The sequence below is a fragment of the Pieris brassicae genome, chromosome 11, assembly GCF_905147105.1.
Source record: "Pieris brassicae chromosome 11, ilPieBrab1.1, whole genome shotgun sequence".
Classification (NCBI taxonomy): Eukaryota; Metazoa; Arthropoda; class Insecta; order Lepidoptera; family Pieridae; genus Pieris; species Pieris brassicae.
The window spans coordinates 9047328-9064042 of NC_059675.1; the positions used below are offsets into that span (position 1 = coordinate 9047328).

At 34.7% G+C, this 16715-nt stretch overlaps 1 protein-coding gene across 1 annotated transcript; it reads right to left on the bottom strand.

Annotated features, from left to right (window-relative positions):
• Positions 1-292: 292 nt before the first annotated feature.
• Positions 293-15287, bottom strand: LOC123716202 (nuclear pore complex protein Nup133-like). Its single transcript, XM_045671824.1, has 22 exons — positions 15094-15287; positions 14859-14977; positions 14482-14675; positions 13959-14172; positions 13682-13797; positions 13339-13525; positions 12992-13117; positions 11738-11893; positions 11195-11354; positions 9023-9110; positions 8594-8799; positions 7902-8059; positions 7524-7651; positions 6767-6967; positions 6044-6165; positions 5610-5758; positions 4845-4978; positions 4344-4580; positions 3325-3519; positions 2928-3038; positions 2581-2695; positions 293-2106 (listed from the first exon to the last, which is right to left on the bottom strand). Exons 1-22 carry the CDS (start codon positions 15201-15203, stop codon positions 1952-1954), a joined length of 3381 nt encoding a protein of 1126 aa, XP_045527780.1. The 5' UTR covers positions 15204-15287; the 3' UTR covers positions 293-1951.
• Between the last annotated feature and the right edge of the window lie 1428 nt (positions 15288-16715).

Sequence of the window (16715 nt, forward strand, 5' to 3'; positions counted from 1 at the left end):
CACTTAACGTTTTGCTTTGACTTTACATTCTGCCAGGCGCCAACTGTTGCCCCGAATGAGGGGTTAAAGAGAAAGATTGTAAGAAGATTACTTTCTTTTTGATAAGGTACTTTCAATGTTTCATACAAAGTAAAAAATATATTTTTTTTCTTTTTGCATTAAACACTATTAAATTACTAATTTAGGAAATGAGTGATTTTAGTAAGTAGAAAACCTCGTGTAAAAATTGAGCGAAGTTTAAATTAAAAGTGTACTAAAATTTAATTAGGTTACCTGAGAAAAAAAACTGAAATTCAAAATCAAACATTTATTCTATAACTATTCTTACGTACATATTTACATTTCATATTATTTTACATCTAAATCAGTCTGACTGAACATCATCGAATGGTGAGTTGAATATTTTTATTGCGTCACAAGATACCTTTTATGGACTAAAACATTAAAAACTCCCAGGTCGATCTTTGATAAATATGTATGACTGATTAGACTGCGTTCTATAATTAATCAAATTTGTCTCATCGAGATATTTAATAGGCTTTAACCAAACCCAAACCATTGATAATTTAACATTAATTAATAGAAATGTCTGACTTAATACCTTAAAGAATATTTAACCGGTACATATACAGTTGAGATTAATTTTCATGTAAAAAATATGATATTAAGTTATTTAAATCAGAGACAGAAATTGCAAATGTGTGCGCTTAATCTGTGACGCTCCTATATCTAGATTATTTATCAATTATTATCGTGATTTTTATTTGTAAAATGACAAATCTTACTTGCCAGCAATAAGATTCACATAAAACATTGATTATCTCCTACTTAAGCAATCGCATCTGGCGATCCTTATTTATATAAAATCGTAGGGCTTATTATGATCACACACGTTTCTAAGAATAGGAATGTCAATATTTGACAACTGTCATTTAAAATTACTTATTTACGCCGTGTGGCTGAAATATGGAAAAAAATATTCAATCACATTTATTACTCAAACAGATTAAAGATTGTTACTAAACTTTTATTTTGTTTTTTATTTAAATAACTGCATGCAGTTAGCATTGCTTGTTTTGAATCTCGAATGCCATACAGATACAGTCCTGTGACCATTGAAAGAAAAGTGTCGAGGCTTCCAACACGAAACAATATTTTTAATTTGGATTTACGCGTTACAATATGTCCTGCGGTCAAAACTCTTAACTTCTATAAATTATATAAAACATCGAGTCATTTTTAATACAATTCTTAATAAGCAATATATTTAGGTCCTAGAATAGTTACCAATACAAGCAGATCAGTCATTCGTTTTTCGCTTTCATTTCATTACAGACCACCACGAGACCTGTCTGTTGACCAATCACACACAGGAACAACATGAACAGTAATGATTTAGTAAACATTTTGACGTGACTACGTCAAATAAATCTATGAACGCCTCTGCACGCATGAAAAGCATCGCTAATTGTCCCGTTCTCACTTCCACTCCATTGTCCTTCGTTCGAAGATTGACACCTTTGTTGTATTAATTTTATTCATAAAAGTATGCAATCATTTCATGAATGTTTCGTTATGACGTTGTCACGTTAAGCTATACTACCGACTCTACAGATGACCATTATTTTGTATGGGAAACGTGAACAGTGAACGTCGGCCTACGTTCACGTACATGAACGAATACGTTGATAAAGTGCGTGTATCTATAGTTTTCATGTTGTTCATGTGTTGCGTCATTATAGTTCGAGAGTAATCACGTTGATACTTATTATTCAAATGAAAACAGTATTAGTTTTGTCAATAAATGAAATGAGCCGTACCCAGAATGATATTAGTACGCCAAATCGCCATGCCAGTTTTCCGCACAGTGAATATCGTATTGACGTAGGCGAATTGAGGAAGATATCGTATGTGGTAAGTCTTTTAATCAAGGACCTCTTCCTTCCTAAAGCTACTGGTCCATACTTTGGTCGTTATCGTGATGAGTGAGACAGGCGTACGTATACTTTAAGAGATAGTGTAGACGCGAGTCTTGAGCCAATCGACAGACTTCTTTCTGCTCCAATATCAGCTCCAATGGGGGAAGTAAACTCTCGACGTCGGCGCCTAAAATTGTATTGGAATTAAAAGTTATACAAAAATAATAGTGAAATATGACTTGAAGGTAAACTGAATATCTTTTAAGACGGTTCTAACGTATTTCAGTCCTGAATATAAAGTGTATTGAAACCAAACCTTAAAAAGTTTCTCCTGTGAATGCTCGCTAACATCTAAAAGTTTTACACTAAAATACTTTCGTTCGTTTTCGTTTAATGTACTGTACTGTCTGGAAATCCCTTATTTGTTCAGACCAGTTAGAGAGAGTCGAGTATTACGCCACGAATTTTTTGGGGGTTTACTATTGTAAAAAGTTACGATGCGGGGCGGGAATTGAAATACGCGTTATTGATAATATTATTTTAGACTTTCCAGTACTTTACACCACATACTGGTAATTGGATACAGAAAACATTACGGTGCGTTTCATGGGGGGGGGGGGGGGATCAAGAATCTAATCTTTAACAAAGTGATGCATCATACCCATTATATTAAGAAGGTCTATGAGTCGATAGAAAAGAGTCCCTTGTACGGCCTGTTGCGGGTCCTCTACGCTGACGTGCGACCAGTCCTCGCGCATGATGGACGCACACCATATCTGTGAACACATTTTACTTAACACATGGCTAAACTAACACATTAATAATATTTAATTTAAAAATCGTACAATGTGGTTAAACTATTATATTTTGGAGATGTAACTTATTTCTTTAAATGTGCCAAAGCGCAAAGATTTTCTTAAAAATCCAAACTTCCCAACTCTTCTTAGAATCAAACATTTTTATTAGAAAATTAAACTGTGAATATTTATTTTACTTATTAGTTATTACCTTTATTTTAAGCTCTTCACGTAGTTCTGGGTCTTCTACAAAATCTGTGAGATCGAGGGCCTTTTTGTAGTCGTACTCTGTTAGCGACGTGCTCTCCGCATCAACATACATCTGTTAAGTAAAAAAAATTTTTTTATATAATTATAGTTAGTTAAAAGCATTGGCCTTATGGCTTCAGCGAGCATGTCTCATATAAGCTCGTAACGATCGTAAAACACAACATGAGGAAACCGGCATGCCTTAAACCTAGAGTCGATGGCCGGTGTACTTGACAAAAAAAACAAATGAACACGAAATAGGCAAATACAGGAATCTGGGGCCTATACCCAAATCGATGTAGCGACAATATGAAGGCAAAAATTTGCAAGACATGGATTACAAACCAATGATCACATACCTGTACCAACTCTTCCGGATCGGATATCTTCATATCGTGTTCTCCTAAGCCATAGTGGAGTCTTATATCTCTGGGCAAGGCGCGATGTTGGGCTCCCAAACTTAATATCGTATCTGACTGCTGCAATTTGTCACGCAATTGGACCTTGCTTTCGTCACTGGCTACTAGACACAGCTTTGCAAGAGATGCCATTGTCTGTAAAGTAAATTTATATGATAAGAATGCATTTTGGATATTCCATCCCATTTATGTAAGTCATTAAGAATCTCCGCCATGTCATGGAGTACAGCTCTCGCACTGATTAGTTCTAATGTCTTTTCTCTCTAACTAACTCGTAACTCTTAACCATGTCCTACACTTCTGTTTAAATGTGATTTATTAATTTAATAATGAACGTATTTTACATTCTTTCTATTTTGTTTATTATTTATGAAACCTAGTATTCATTGTAATTCACGCAATATAAGACAAGCTTTAAGTTATCTAAATTACTTTAAATATTTAAGCTTCATTATCGAAGTCTAATAGTAAAGTTCTATTCTTCAATTAAAACATTAACTTCACTTTCATCCAAGTATATGATTTTATAGCATTTTAAGTTTGCCTGGAAGAAATCGTTCGAAAAAGTCTTCTTAAAGCAATGAGATATTAAAAAATAACTCAACGGAAACTGCGCCAGGGGTCAACTTTTAACCGGGATGAGTGGAGAAAAAAAATACACTTTTTGCTACAAAAATCTTTTATGTATGTAAGCAACGGGTGTTAGATTTTATTCAACGCTTAAAATTAGTCGCTGAACTAATAATTTTTAACGTATTCGTGTTTGAAGACCATACAATAAAAATAAGCATAAAAAATATTGTCTATTTAAACTATGAGGCTTAGATCAATTTTAACATGTACGAAAAAATAATCTGCCACCTAGACGGTCTTAAAATTATTGTAATATTATATATGTATAAATATTATTATTAATATTGAAATTACGTTTATATTCAAAGAGTTATACGCAGACATACCGCCATCCTATCAACCGAGTCCCGTTCATCCTTAGCCATCTGCAGTAGTGTGATCGCAGCATCACTTAACGGGGCTCGAGCTAATTGGTGAACGGCAAGCAGTTCCCGTCTTTGGGGCGCTGCGGCCAACCATCGGGCAAGACGACCTGGACGACGCTCGCCCAAGCCTCGAAGCAATTGAGCCCTATCAGCCCCACATCCTGATGCTAGATAGGCAAATGCTGTCTCTGCTATACCCTTTATGATAAGAATGTTAGTCAAAAAATGAACAATAAAAATATTGATATTTTATTTTATTTAAACATTAATAATATTAATTTATAAGAATCGTATCAATGAATTAAAAGTGAATAAGAAAAGAACCATTGTCTATACACACATAGAAATTATGCCGTAAATACACATCTACACATATTCCGAGTCTCACGCAATTGAAAATATTTATGAAAACAAATTTAAATTTGAAGAAAGTTCAAGATGTAAAAAATGTTTTAAACATACCTCGTGTTCATACTTGTCGACGTAGTTGTACAATCTTTCAGAGTCAGGTTTGCGAATACACATTTCCACCAATAACTCCCAAGCTTTGAACTTTTCGGCCAAGGCCGCAGCGCGATCCACTTCGCCTTCAGCAACTATTAGTGTAAATTGAATTTAAATATAGTTACAATCGATATCAATTTAAAACTAGTATGTCTGCGATTCTCGAGACCTGCCGCTAGTGTCAATCATATACAAAAAAAACGTATTGGATTTGGACTTACGGGAGTCAATCCACACTTTAACTGGACTTAGAATCTTTAGGATGGGTCAGAGTCGAGTCACAATAAAAACTTAAAATACTACAAAAATCTTAGCATCGACAGAAAATATTTTTGAAATAAAACTTCTGTATCGGCGTTGTAAAAAAATTACCGTCACATTTTTCGGTTACGCGTTACATTTTTCTGTTACGCGCCTTCTTTAGCTAGTCCCTACCACGGTTGATTCGAAGAGTTTCGAAGCCATTAATAACAAAAATATATAATAATGATAACAATGATAGTTATAATTCTATTACATTTACTGAAATTCTGTAATCTTAGTAGTAATAAGGTAAAATGAAATAATTGTATTATTTGTTTTCATGTCTATGATAATAAACGCCTTTTGTTAAACTTTATCTTATTTAACCATTATCTGTAAAATTACATTAAGTAGATCATTTTTCGAAAAATAAGGTCATAAAAAGTTTTTCTTACGTGTGTAAAAAAATTGATAACTTACTGTATGGGCGAATAAGGTCATTTCGCAACCGGTGATAGGTGTGTTCAGGCAGCGTCTGCGCATCCATTAGTAATAAGTCGGCTAGTACGGCCGATGCCTCCAGAACCTGCGCGCGCGAACTGCCGTCTTGGCAATTGTGTGCAGATTCGCTGATGATTCCAAATTTAAAAAAAAGAACGTACCGGATATACGTCTAATAAGCAAGTAGGGCATAGTTATGCCTTGTATAAATTTATTTCTAAGAAATTGCTTGTATGTTCAGCCTATAACTGTCATACATACAAATTGCAATGATTAAACTACTTAATTTTCTTTCTGATGTCAAGTGATACACTCAAGACCCTCTGGTGCGTTGTCGGACTTTAAATAATAATAAATATGATTAAAAAGTGGATGCTTATCCACTAAAATAATTATGTAAGTTATTAACTTACGTGACAGCTGTAGTATGGTATCGCACCAGAACAGGCAGATCAGCGCAAGGCTCGCAATCTGTATCTCCCTCGCACCAGCTCGTCCATTGGCTCCGGACTTTATGCATTTCGTTAAGTATTGTCTAGAAATTTAACAATATTTTGTTACCCATAATTTCATGTTGAAAAATTAGTGTACGCTGTACCTTGGTATTATTGAATTGAATTAGTATTTGAGCCGAACAAAAGAATGCATACATTCTATTGTTCGACTGTTATCTGTAACTCACGACTGCTAAATAAAAAAATGTTCTTTTGTTTTTGTTCGGTAGCATGTTCGAATGCATTTTGTTAAAATAATTGTTTTAACAAAATATAAAAAAACCTTTGTTTCTTGAGCTTGGATGTGTCCATGTTGTGATACCTATTTCAACTTCCAAGCAAAGGATTTTTTAAACAATTTTTTCAAGAACTAAATCATATTATCGAGATTATATTTTTTTTAATCAGATCACTTTGAATAGATTCTTAGAATAGTTTTATCAAAATGTTTGTAGTGTTTGAGATATCTACGCTTTTTTCTAGGATATAATATAGAAGCTACTCGTCTGGGTAAAAAATTCAATATTTAGGTATTTGAAGCCGTTTGTTGTTAATTGTTCTATACTTTCGTTTCTAAAACCTAATAAATGTGCGTCTATTGGAAGTTTTAAAACGAATATTGGAAATATAAATTAAACTTACCGTTATAGCACGCAATGCGTGATGCGCATGCGCTGCGGCCGCATTCGCGTCGACCGCGGGCGCTGGCAAACGGGCCAATACGTTCACCGCACGCATCACACGCGTCACGCGGCGCAGAACTACATCAGCGGCCGTGAGTGCGCCTGCACTTAGCGCCGCACACACTTCCGGCTCTTCTTCTGCGTCGCAGTTTGATGAAACCTGCATGTAAGACTTTTTTATTAAATACTCTAAACGCAACAGAAGAACAAATGTTCATGAATACGGAAAAATTATGCCCAGACCTTAAAATATTGTAGCGGCACTGATTTTTTAAATATTTAAAACGCACCAGAAATAACCCCATATAGAGCCTACCAACATTTTTATTAACCTGTTTCATACTTTTAATTATAAAATAAAAGTTACATGATTGTCAGGATAAGTTTTAACACCTTGTACAGCCAACCTGCTTGCCCATTGCTTGTAAAGTGTGTACAAAAGTATATATATTTGAGGAGTCATGAGGGTATGTATAGACAATATAGAGTTATGTTATTGCCAAACTGCACTAAATTACTGAATATATGTGATTGTGAAATGTGAACCGCACCAAATTACTAAGAACCTAATCCGTACGGATAAATATTAGTTACGAGATGTCTATACCAAGCGGCCTAAGATGACAGACAGAGCCCGACAAGTTGAAGGTTGAAGGCGACTTCGCCATTTTGAAAGGATATAAGAGTTGAACCCACGATATAAGTAAAAATATCACCTGCTGCATCGCGGCATCGACGAGCGTGGCTCCGGCACTGTGAAGCCTTTGCAAGGCACGCGCGGCCGCGAGACGTTCCGCCAACGTACATAACACGCGTACGCTACGCACACATCCGCATCCACTCTCTAAAATATGTGTTTATTAAACCGGATTACAATTATTAAATAAAATGAAGATCGGATTCACAAATAAATTATTGTCTAAAATAAATTCCGTAGACCTATGACAGCAAACTTCTAACATATCATACATATTTATTTATATATTATTTATAAAAATATGCCTAAAATAATTAATTTAATAAATGAATTAAAAACAATTTCTGTTTTATACTATACCGAAATTATTTGTATTAAATTAAAAGTATTATCCTACCTTTGCTGACGTATCCAAGACGGCGCCAAAGGCCGGCGGCGTGCAAGAAATCTATATAAAGTGTAAGAGCACGGTGCTTATCTCGTAGCTGACCGGACGCTTGTAGCGCGCCCGATGAACCCAGGGACACACGGCTGCTCCCCGTGAGGATGCGCCACCTATAATTACATAATGTGGTTTTGATGCCCAGTTTTTATTTATTGTATAAATGATCTTAATATAAAAGTTGGTGTGGTGGAAACACAAACTGTACACAGTTTTCCTGTCCACCAGGACGTCGAACATATTATAAATATGTTCTATTTGTATATATATATTAATGATTTAACTATGTTCTGTTATGTATACTAAGGCCAGTGACATATAAACTATAACATTATAACAATCACGCCATTCAAACGATTAATATTGCACGTTACAAAATAACATAATTTTTTGGATTGACTAACTGAAAATTAATTATGTTTAGAATCTAAAAACGTATATACCAATATCCCAGGCAATTATTTTTAAATTCCGCATATTTATTAAACGCTTTATGTTAACAGAAAGGCGTGCCATCAAACATATAATGGTAACCTAAGGTAGTTGAGAAGATAAAATTAAAAAATGATAATGTCAAAAATGTATTGCTTACAAATAAAACAAATACATGGCAGAAAAAACTCGTTTGATAGTTATAAGAAATATACCTAGGATCTCCAGCAGGGACATCATCCAGCATTTCTGAAGCGACCGCGATGACAGTTCTATCAAGAGGAGCGTCTACGTCATTAGGAGTGGCCCCACGCGGAGGGAATAGTTCAGCCAGAATTTTGCCTGCGTTTGCATCGCGTCGTATATGGAATAAGAAGGCGGCTTTGAGCTTGCCACATGCATCTGACGTTGTTATACCTATCTGAAAATAATTATACTGTAATTAATAAAAAAAATGCTATGTTATTCTATATGTTTAAACAGTTTATACCTGTTCCGAGTATTTTGTATTGTTTGAAATTATTAAACTGTTATTAAATAAAGGATGACCAAGAAATATATAAATAAAAAAAGCTGAAGGCGAAGGTTTTATAACAAATGCTACTCTTTATGTAGAAGTTATGAATTTTAATTTTTGAAACTACCTCATGTGGATCAATCTCATAAAGCGTAAGGTTTCCCTCGAACATGTCAGATGGAGTGGGGGAACCCATTGGGCTGCTAGTAAAAGCTCTGAAAATTTATTAATCAATTATTATTAGTCAGTATTTAAGTTATTGTGTCTTAAGAAAAACACTTTTTGAACGGATTAAAGCTATGTAGTATTATTAAAAACTTATAAACGCTGAAAAGCACGCGAAACGTCGGAAATAATTCGGACATAATTCAAATTTAGAATTATGTAATTATAAGTTTTTTATCCGTTAATCCGTTCAAAAAGTGTTGTTCTTAATGTGTAAAAGCTATTTTAACATAAGACAATACTTATTGTGTCTTGTAATTGGTATTAGTGCAGTAGTTAACAATTAATATTAGATCCTTAGATATGAAATTGACGTTTTGGCGTACATTGAGCAAATATTTTCTTTTTGGTTAGGTCAGGTTATTCCGAATTCAATTATTATACCGTTTTTTTTTCGTAAATTTATTTTTCGAAAACCATGATTCATTACATTCCCCCGTTTTAATTGTTTTTGCGTCCCTCTATTTATAAATTGGATAACATGAAATATCGCGTTATGTACGAGTACGAGTTCCACCGTGGCACCAGTGCTGTAGAAACGGCTCGAAGATTTAATGATGTTAATGGCGGCGGTGTCGCAAAAGAAAACACAGTGCGTTTTTGGTTCCAACGTTTTTGTTCTGAAAAGTTCGACCTGCAGAACACGCCTCGTGGACGGCCGGAGACTAAAGTTGATAGCGAAGAATTGAAGGATATTGGGATAGTTATAAGCAAAGTGGGAAGGTAAAAAGTTTGTGATGAAAAGTTGAACATGTACAACAATCGGAAGCGCTCATCGCAATAGCTGATCCCATACGAACCACCCAAATCTTGCCCCAGCAAATTTTTTTTTAAATACATGTGTCTTTACTACGACATCATGGAACATTTCGATCTAGCCTAACTTAAGACTAATAAGTAATTTAAGTCTAACCTAATTTACTAAAAAGGATTGTTATCATAAGTAAGTGTCCAATATATATATAATCTCTATTAAAGGGCAGACACTCTGTTCTTGTGTTCAATTTTTTTTTCATTCACTGTTTAGCACTTAATATTAAAGCACACTAACACAAATTCAAATGTTCAATTCAATTCAATTCACACTAGTTCAAATGGTTTAGTCCTTTTCAATCTTTTCACTAGGCCAGTGGCCAGTGGCCTCGACATTCACGTGATGGTGGAGCGCCTATGTTCGTGTGCTCCAGCAGTCTTTTTTATTAATGTGGTGACGTCCTCTACATTAAGGTCCCGATGGAGGTCGTAATTGCGAATGTACCAAGCAAAAATTGACTCCGATACAGTTACTCGTTAACGTTTAGGGGACTAGTGCCGGGGCTGTTCACTATAACTTTCTTAAATCTGGCCAGACGATTACGCCAGATGTCTATTGTCAGCAACTATAAACCATGATGGAAAAGCTAAACAACCAATGCTGGTCAATCGCTTGAGGCCACTGTTGCTGCACGACAGCGCTAGACCACACACTGCACATCAGACTGCTAACAAATTAGAGCAGCTTCGATTGGAAAGTCTAAGACCTCCACCGTACTCCCCGGGCCTTGCTCCAACAGATCATTAGCATTTTGTTGATTATTAGCAATTCGAAATTTGGATCACTTCTTCCAAGGTAAAAACTTTTGATAGGGCAGTCGAAACCGCCCCCAAAGATACGAATGGTATTTTTAGTAAAGGTATCATCACTTTATAAAGGTATTATTACTTTTACTACCTATAAGATGGCAAAAGTGCATAGATAGCAATTTGTTATATACATACTTTGATTCTTTAAATATATTATTTTTCTGTACTTTTTGTTCCTCCCATACAAACGCCAGTTTCATATGTAAGGCCCTTATATTAGAAATTAAAGAAATTGTCGGTAATTCACAATGAAAATATTATTTTTTAAATTTATTTTAAGAAAATATGCTATAGTATACATAGCTAAACCTTTTATGTAATATTTACAATATTTTAACATTACTATTGTTCGACATCTTGATTCTTAATATAAAAAAATAAAAGTATATAATTAAATAAGAATTTGCACAACCGCCACGTTAGTCGCTTTCTACACAGACTCTGTACTTACTGATGCATCTCATGATGGGTTGAAAACGCGGTGGTGAGGCGTAGTAGTCCGTGCTTGCGAGTGACCAACAAAGCCCCGTTACCGCCCCTTCCCACACCCAACACTCGGTCGCCTTCTGCGGACACATCTACGTGTTCCGGCTTCTCGTTGCCCACTGACGCTATATCAATAACATTATTTTAAGTGTTTTTTATACTTTATCTTAAAAATAAGTTTAAGGAGTTTTGTTTTTTAAACGGTCTTTATTTGGTTTGTGTTCGATTCTTTGTTAAAACAACATTATACACATTTGTTGTGTATTGTCGTTTTCAATATAATCTCCTATTTATCTTCACATCCTCAGGTTAATCGACCATACCAACTCCTTACAAAAAAGATTCACGAACAAACTATGGAATGAAAAGGTTTTTAAGATATTATAAATCTAAATTCATCAAAACTGTTAGTAAATTAATCACATTCATTTCACTTTCAAGCATGGAAATCTGGCTCTTTATCTTGTTTAAGCTTAAAATAGCCTATACATATAATAATTGTACGTACTATCTGCGGGCACGATCGCAAGTGCGGTCGATGTATAGAGAAGCGCGCGTAGACCAAGTGGCAGACAACGCGGTGATCCTTCTTCCTGTCGTCCGGCTCCAACTGCGCATATACTCACCACTTGTGGTGAATCAGGATGTTCTACTCTTATTTGGGCTAGAAAAACATTAGACATTAATACATACAGTCAAACTTGTGAAAGTGAGAGCTCAAGGGACCGCGATCGCATTTTCTCTTATAGAGGTTTCTCACTAACCAGAGTTTCTAGCTTACAGATTTACAGAAGAGGTCTCACATATAGAGGTAAGAAACAAAGTATAGAAAACAATAACAGACGCACATTTGGTTTGAATTAAAGGGTCCCACGAAATTTATGAATGAGTCACAAATAGCAAAATTTAAATGCGTGTAACGATCGCTTATCGCTTAGAGGTATAGGCAAGTATCAATCTCACTTGTAGAGTTACAAACGTACGTGTACGCTTTAAAAATAACTGTCACTTATACAGGTTTCATGTTTTGTTTTTTATAGAACTGGGGGCAAACAGGCAGGAGGCTACCGGAGGATACCGCCCATGGACACTCTCAACAGAGGGCTCGCAAGTGCGTTGCCGGCCTTTTAAGAATTGATACGCTCTTTTCTTGAAGGACCTTAAGTCGAATTGGTTCGGAAATACTTTAGTGGGCAGCTGGTTTCACATAGCAGTGGTGCGCGGCAAAAATTGCCTTGAAAAACGCTCAGTCGTGGAACGTCGGACGTCGTGGTGATACGGGTGGAACTTTGTATTCTGCCTCGACGTCTGATGATGAAACTCAGCTGCAGGTATTAATCCGAACAACTCCTCTGAACACTCTCCATGGTCAATTTATGTTTCACACTTATAGGTGTTTTAGGAGGGCAAAATGACAGGTTCTGGTAAATACTCATTAATAGAGTTTTCTCGGTTACCCAGTTGTCACTAACTCAGGTTTGAATGCATTTCAATTATTCCGAAATAAAACTTATAATATTTATGTACTTTGAACATACAAAATTATTCTCTACCAAATTTTTAAATAAAATATAAGATTTATAGCTATAAATGATTTTAATTTATAAAACAAATAATTTAAAATTGTAATAATCTAATGCATTTAAGACCATAAAGAATAAATAAATTGAGACTTGTTATATTGCTGATTGTTTGCTTACAAACTTTTGTTAATAAGAATGAAAACCGACAAATTAAATTAAAAATACAATTCAAAACTTACCCAGAGCATATCTAGTATCTGCAGGTCGAGACGGTGTGACTGCAGATATGGTTGCCAAAAGTAGTAAAGTATGATCACCTGCCGCCTGCACATCCAATGCTGTTACCTCCATAGTACTTGGCTCGCCTATAAAATAAATACAACTTTGAAATATCGTTTTTTCTTGTAGGCATGAATGGAGAAACAACATATGGGGTCAATACCTAAACTTATCACATTGAACCTTATGTTGGAAATCTAAAAAGACACTTGCTTTTGATTGATCTTCATAAATGTTTCCTGTCCAGTAAATATCTAGGTTTCTCAGTTATGTTTAAACATAATTTATTTCACTGATGTAATTTTACCATGTGGAGCCAAATGGGCCCCAGCTGCTGCATCCAGTAATGGTCTACGTAAATGATGCTCATGCAACGCGGAACCACACCACATTTGAAGAAGTGGTCCACCTGCTACCATGCATATTAGTTCATCACTCTCTTCTTCATCAGTATTTGGTGGCAAGTTTGGAAGAATGACCACACCAACTAATTTCTGTAATAAAAGAAGTTTTATTAAACATGATTTTGCTGAAATTTAATGTTACCTTGTAATTAAAAAAAATCTAAAATTTAATATATTTTCTTTGCAAAGTAAATATAATTTATATGTGTTATTAATTTACAATTAATAGGAATAAAGTATATTTACTGTATCAGCATGAGCTGGCATTGAGCCAAAGAATAGTAGTGAGACACGTCGTCCAATACCACCAAGCCAGCCACTTGGGGGCCTAAGAGTGGTACAGCTCACTGTTGGTCTACCCTCTGAAAGGAAATCAAGTACAGCTGATTATATAATAAATAAATAAAAAGCCATTTGGCACTATATACAATGTATTTATAATCTAGTTATACAGTCCATTTAGTCTGAAATACATAATAAGATTTCTTTTTCTCACAGATTGATTTTTTTTAATGAAATTTACCTCTATTAGTAGATATCTTGACTAAAGTACAAGTTGTAGTTGCAAGAAGTAACGATCCCAAAGTGGTACCAGTGTCATCTACTCTTGATACTAATCGATCACATTCTTGCCCTGCCAGTTCACAGCTTACTTCACTGTATGCACCCTCTTGCCCTACTGATGACCAGTAACGAACAATTCCTTCAGGTGAAACCCCAACACAGGAAGGTACAGTCTGAGAACAGATAAAATAAGAACTTAGATGCTCATATGTATATTGTATAATTGTGATGTAACTTTTCACTAAAATTTTAATTTTATAAGAGATATACATTATTATTATTAAATACATACATATTATTATATAATAAACACTATACACTAAAAAATAAAAATTGGTATAGAGGTAAAGAGTACTATAAGTAAGAAGTGCCTGGCAGACGCAAAAACACTACAATGTGTCACCTTTTATAATAAAAAGCATTCCACATTAAATTACTATGTGCAAACTAGACACTAACTAGTGTTGACATTTTTTTCTTACCTGTTCATCATTTTCATAGAAGATAAAAACAAGGTCAGCTTTGTGTGCCAAGTCAGTTTGGGGTAAAGTGAGCTCACGAGCAGCTACTGGCCCTGATGAACCTGTCAGCTCCTGAGGCCAGGCCAGAACCCTACGCCCAGTTACAACCCAGCACCAACCAGATGGAGACATGCCTACACTAACATCACCACTGCCTAAAAAATTAAATAAAGTTTTATCTACTAACAAACTAATAAGCAAAATGTGAAAAGACATGAAAGTAGATATAATATAAAAATAAATTGTAAAGGTAGTTTCAAGGATTCTTAGGATGTATTCTAAGAATCCTTGAAAGATATCCTAGATAGATCTAGAAGATTGATATTTTCATTAATTACCAAATGTAAGAGCTTCAGTAACCATCACTGGGAGGGGCATTCCATAGGTCTCTACTGTGCTATGTGTTGTCTGATAAATCACGTCACCCATTTGCGGTTGCGATGTTCGGTCATATTTGCTAAAACAAAAGCAGTTTTCATAAGTAAAAAAAATGAAAAACCATATTCTGACCATTCATATACATAAAGCCGAACGAGTAATTCTTAACAATATACGAGAAGGTTATGCGTGTACCTCTGATTCTTTTTAACTGTTGATAATCCAAAGGCTCGTCTTCCAGATAACGATTGCCTCACCCTTGGAGAGAACGGACTCCTCATTCCACCAGTACTATTGTAATCCATTATAAAACGTTAGAGAATTTTATTCTTGAATAAATAATTTGTAAAATGAAAATTTAATTAACCGCCAGACGCTAATGTGGATTATCCAATACTGTCATAATAGACCATTGACAGCTGACACTAGATAGATAACAGTTATGCAGACAAAATTAGACGTGCAAAACAGGTAGACTTTATACAATCATTATGACTATAGTCGACGCATTTTAAACTGAGTCATTGGGCACTAGAATCATGTCCTGACAGTAGAAATGTGAACGCAATCCACCCGTTATCGATACTTAGCTACCTGAGCACGAGGGGTCGATGCGTCATCGTGACGAAGGTCACGATTATTAGCACTCTGATCCTTACAGGTAAGGGTTGTTGGTTTTCTATAAGTATAAGATTTTTGTTCTGACACTCATTACATTACTTACGCTTCGATACGCAAAACGCACAGCGGAGGATTTATTTTCTAACGTGGTGTTGATAAAAATTAATGGTGACATCAATGCTCAAGCTTCGTGTTAATGTTTTTAAAAGAATTGAAAACTGACTGGGAAAAAAAACTGGCCTCAATTTCAATAGTACACGAGAAAATTTGCGAGTTAGTGGAGCGACCTTTATCGATATGCACAGGTTTACAATGGTTACTTACATCACTTCCATAAGACCTATAAGTGCGAGAGAGACAGACAGATAAATATGATTTCTGATCCGAAGCCTCAGTTCATAATAGGTCGACTATAAATATTTAGTAATACAGGTACTTTATATTATTCCTTAACTCGACTATTACTACACAAATTAAAATAATAATTACAGCATAAAATCCGTCTAAAAAATATAGCAATCTTAATCAAATCTTAGGTGTCCTAAGAATTCGATTCGACATTACACGTCATGTGCATGGGCAATTGAGATACCCACATATCATGCATCATTGGTGGTCGTAAACTTATATAAACTCAGAAAAAAATCAGATGCTTGTTTAAACCTTTAGAATGCTAATAAATTCAATATTTCGTAAATATATATTTATGAAAGTCAATTAGAGAGACAATTTTATTTGTTCACATTACAATGACGAGATTTAAGTCTTAAAACTGTGGTATTGTTGACATAAAAAATATTTTATGAAATATTTGCCTTAACCTTAAAAGTATAATTAGATTGTCATTTTCATTCTCAGTTCGAAGCGAATTAATATTAAATACAATAATCTGCATTAAATAAATTATCTAAAATCGTTGTTTTTTTTGTTTGATGTAAATTTTGGTTAATAGTGATAAAAGTATACAGATTCTCCTAATTTATTTGTCTTATTTATCATCCATGTCAGTTAAATACCTACCCTTAAAATAATACCGTTTTTGATTTGAAAAAAAATAGTATATTACTAATTGGATAATTTATTTTTATTGATGAAAAAGTAAACATAAGGCTATACTATTCTGTTTCTATCAAAAGACGACTAACATATTTATATATCCTGATTTTAATTCATGGTTTCAGCTGTCATTTCATTAT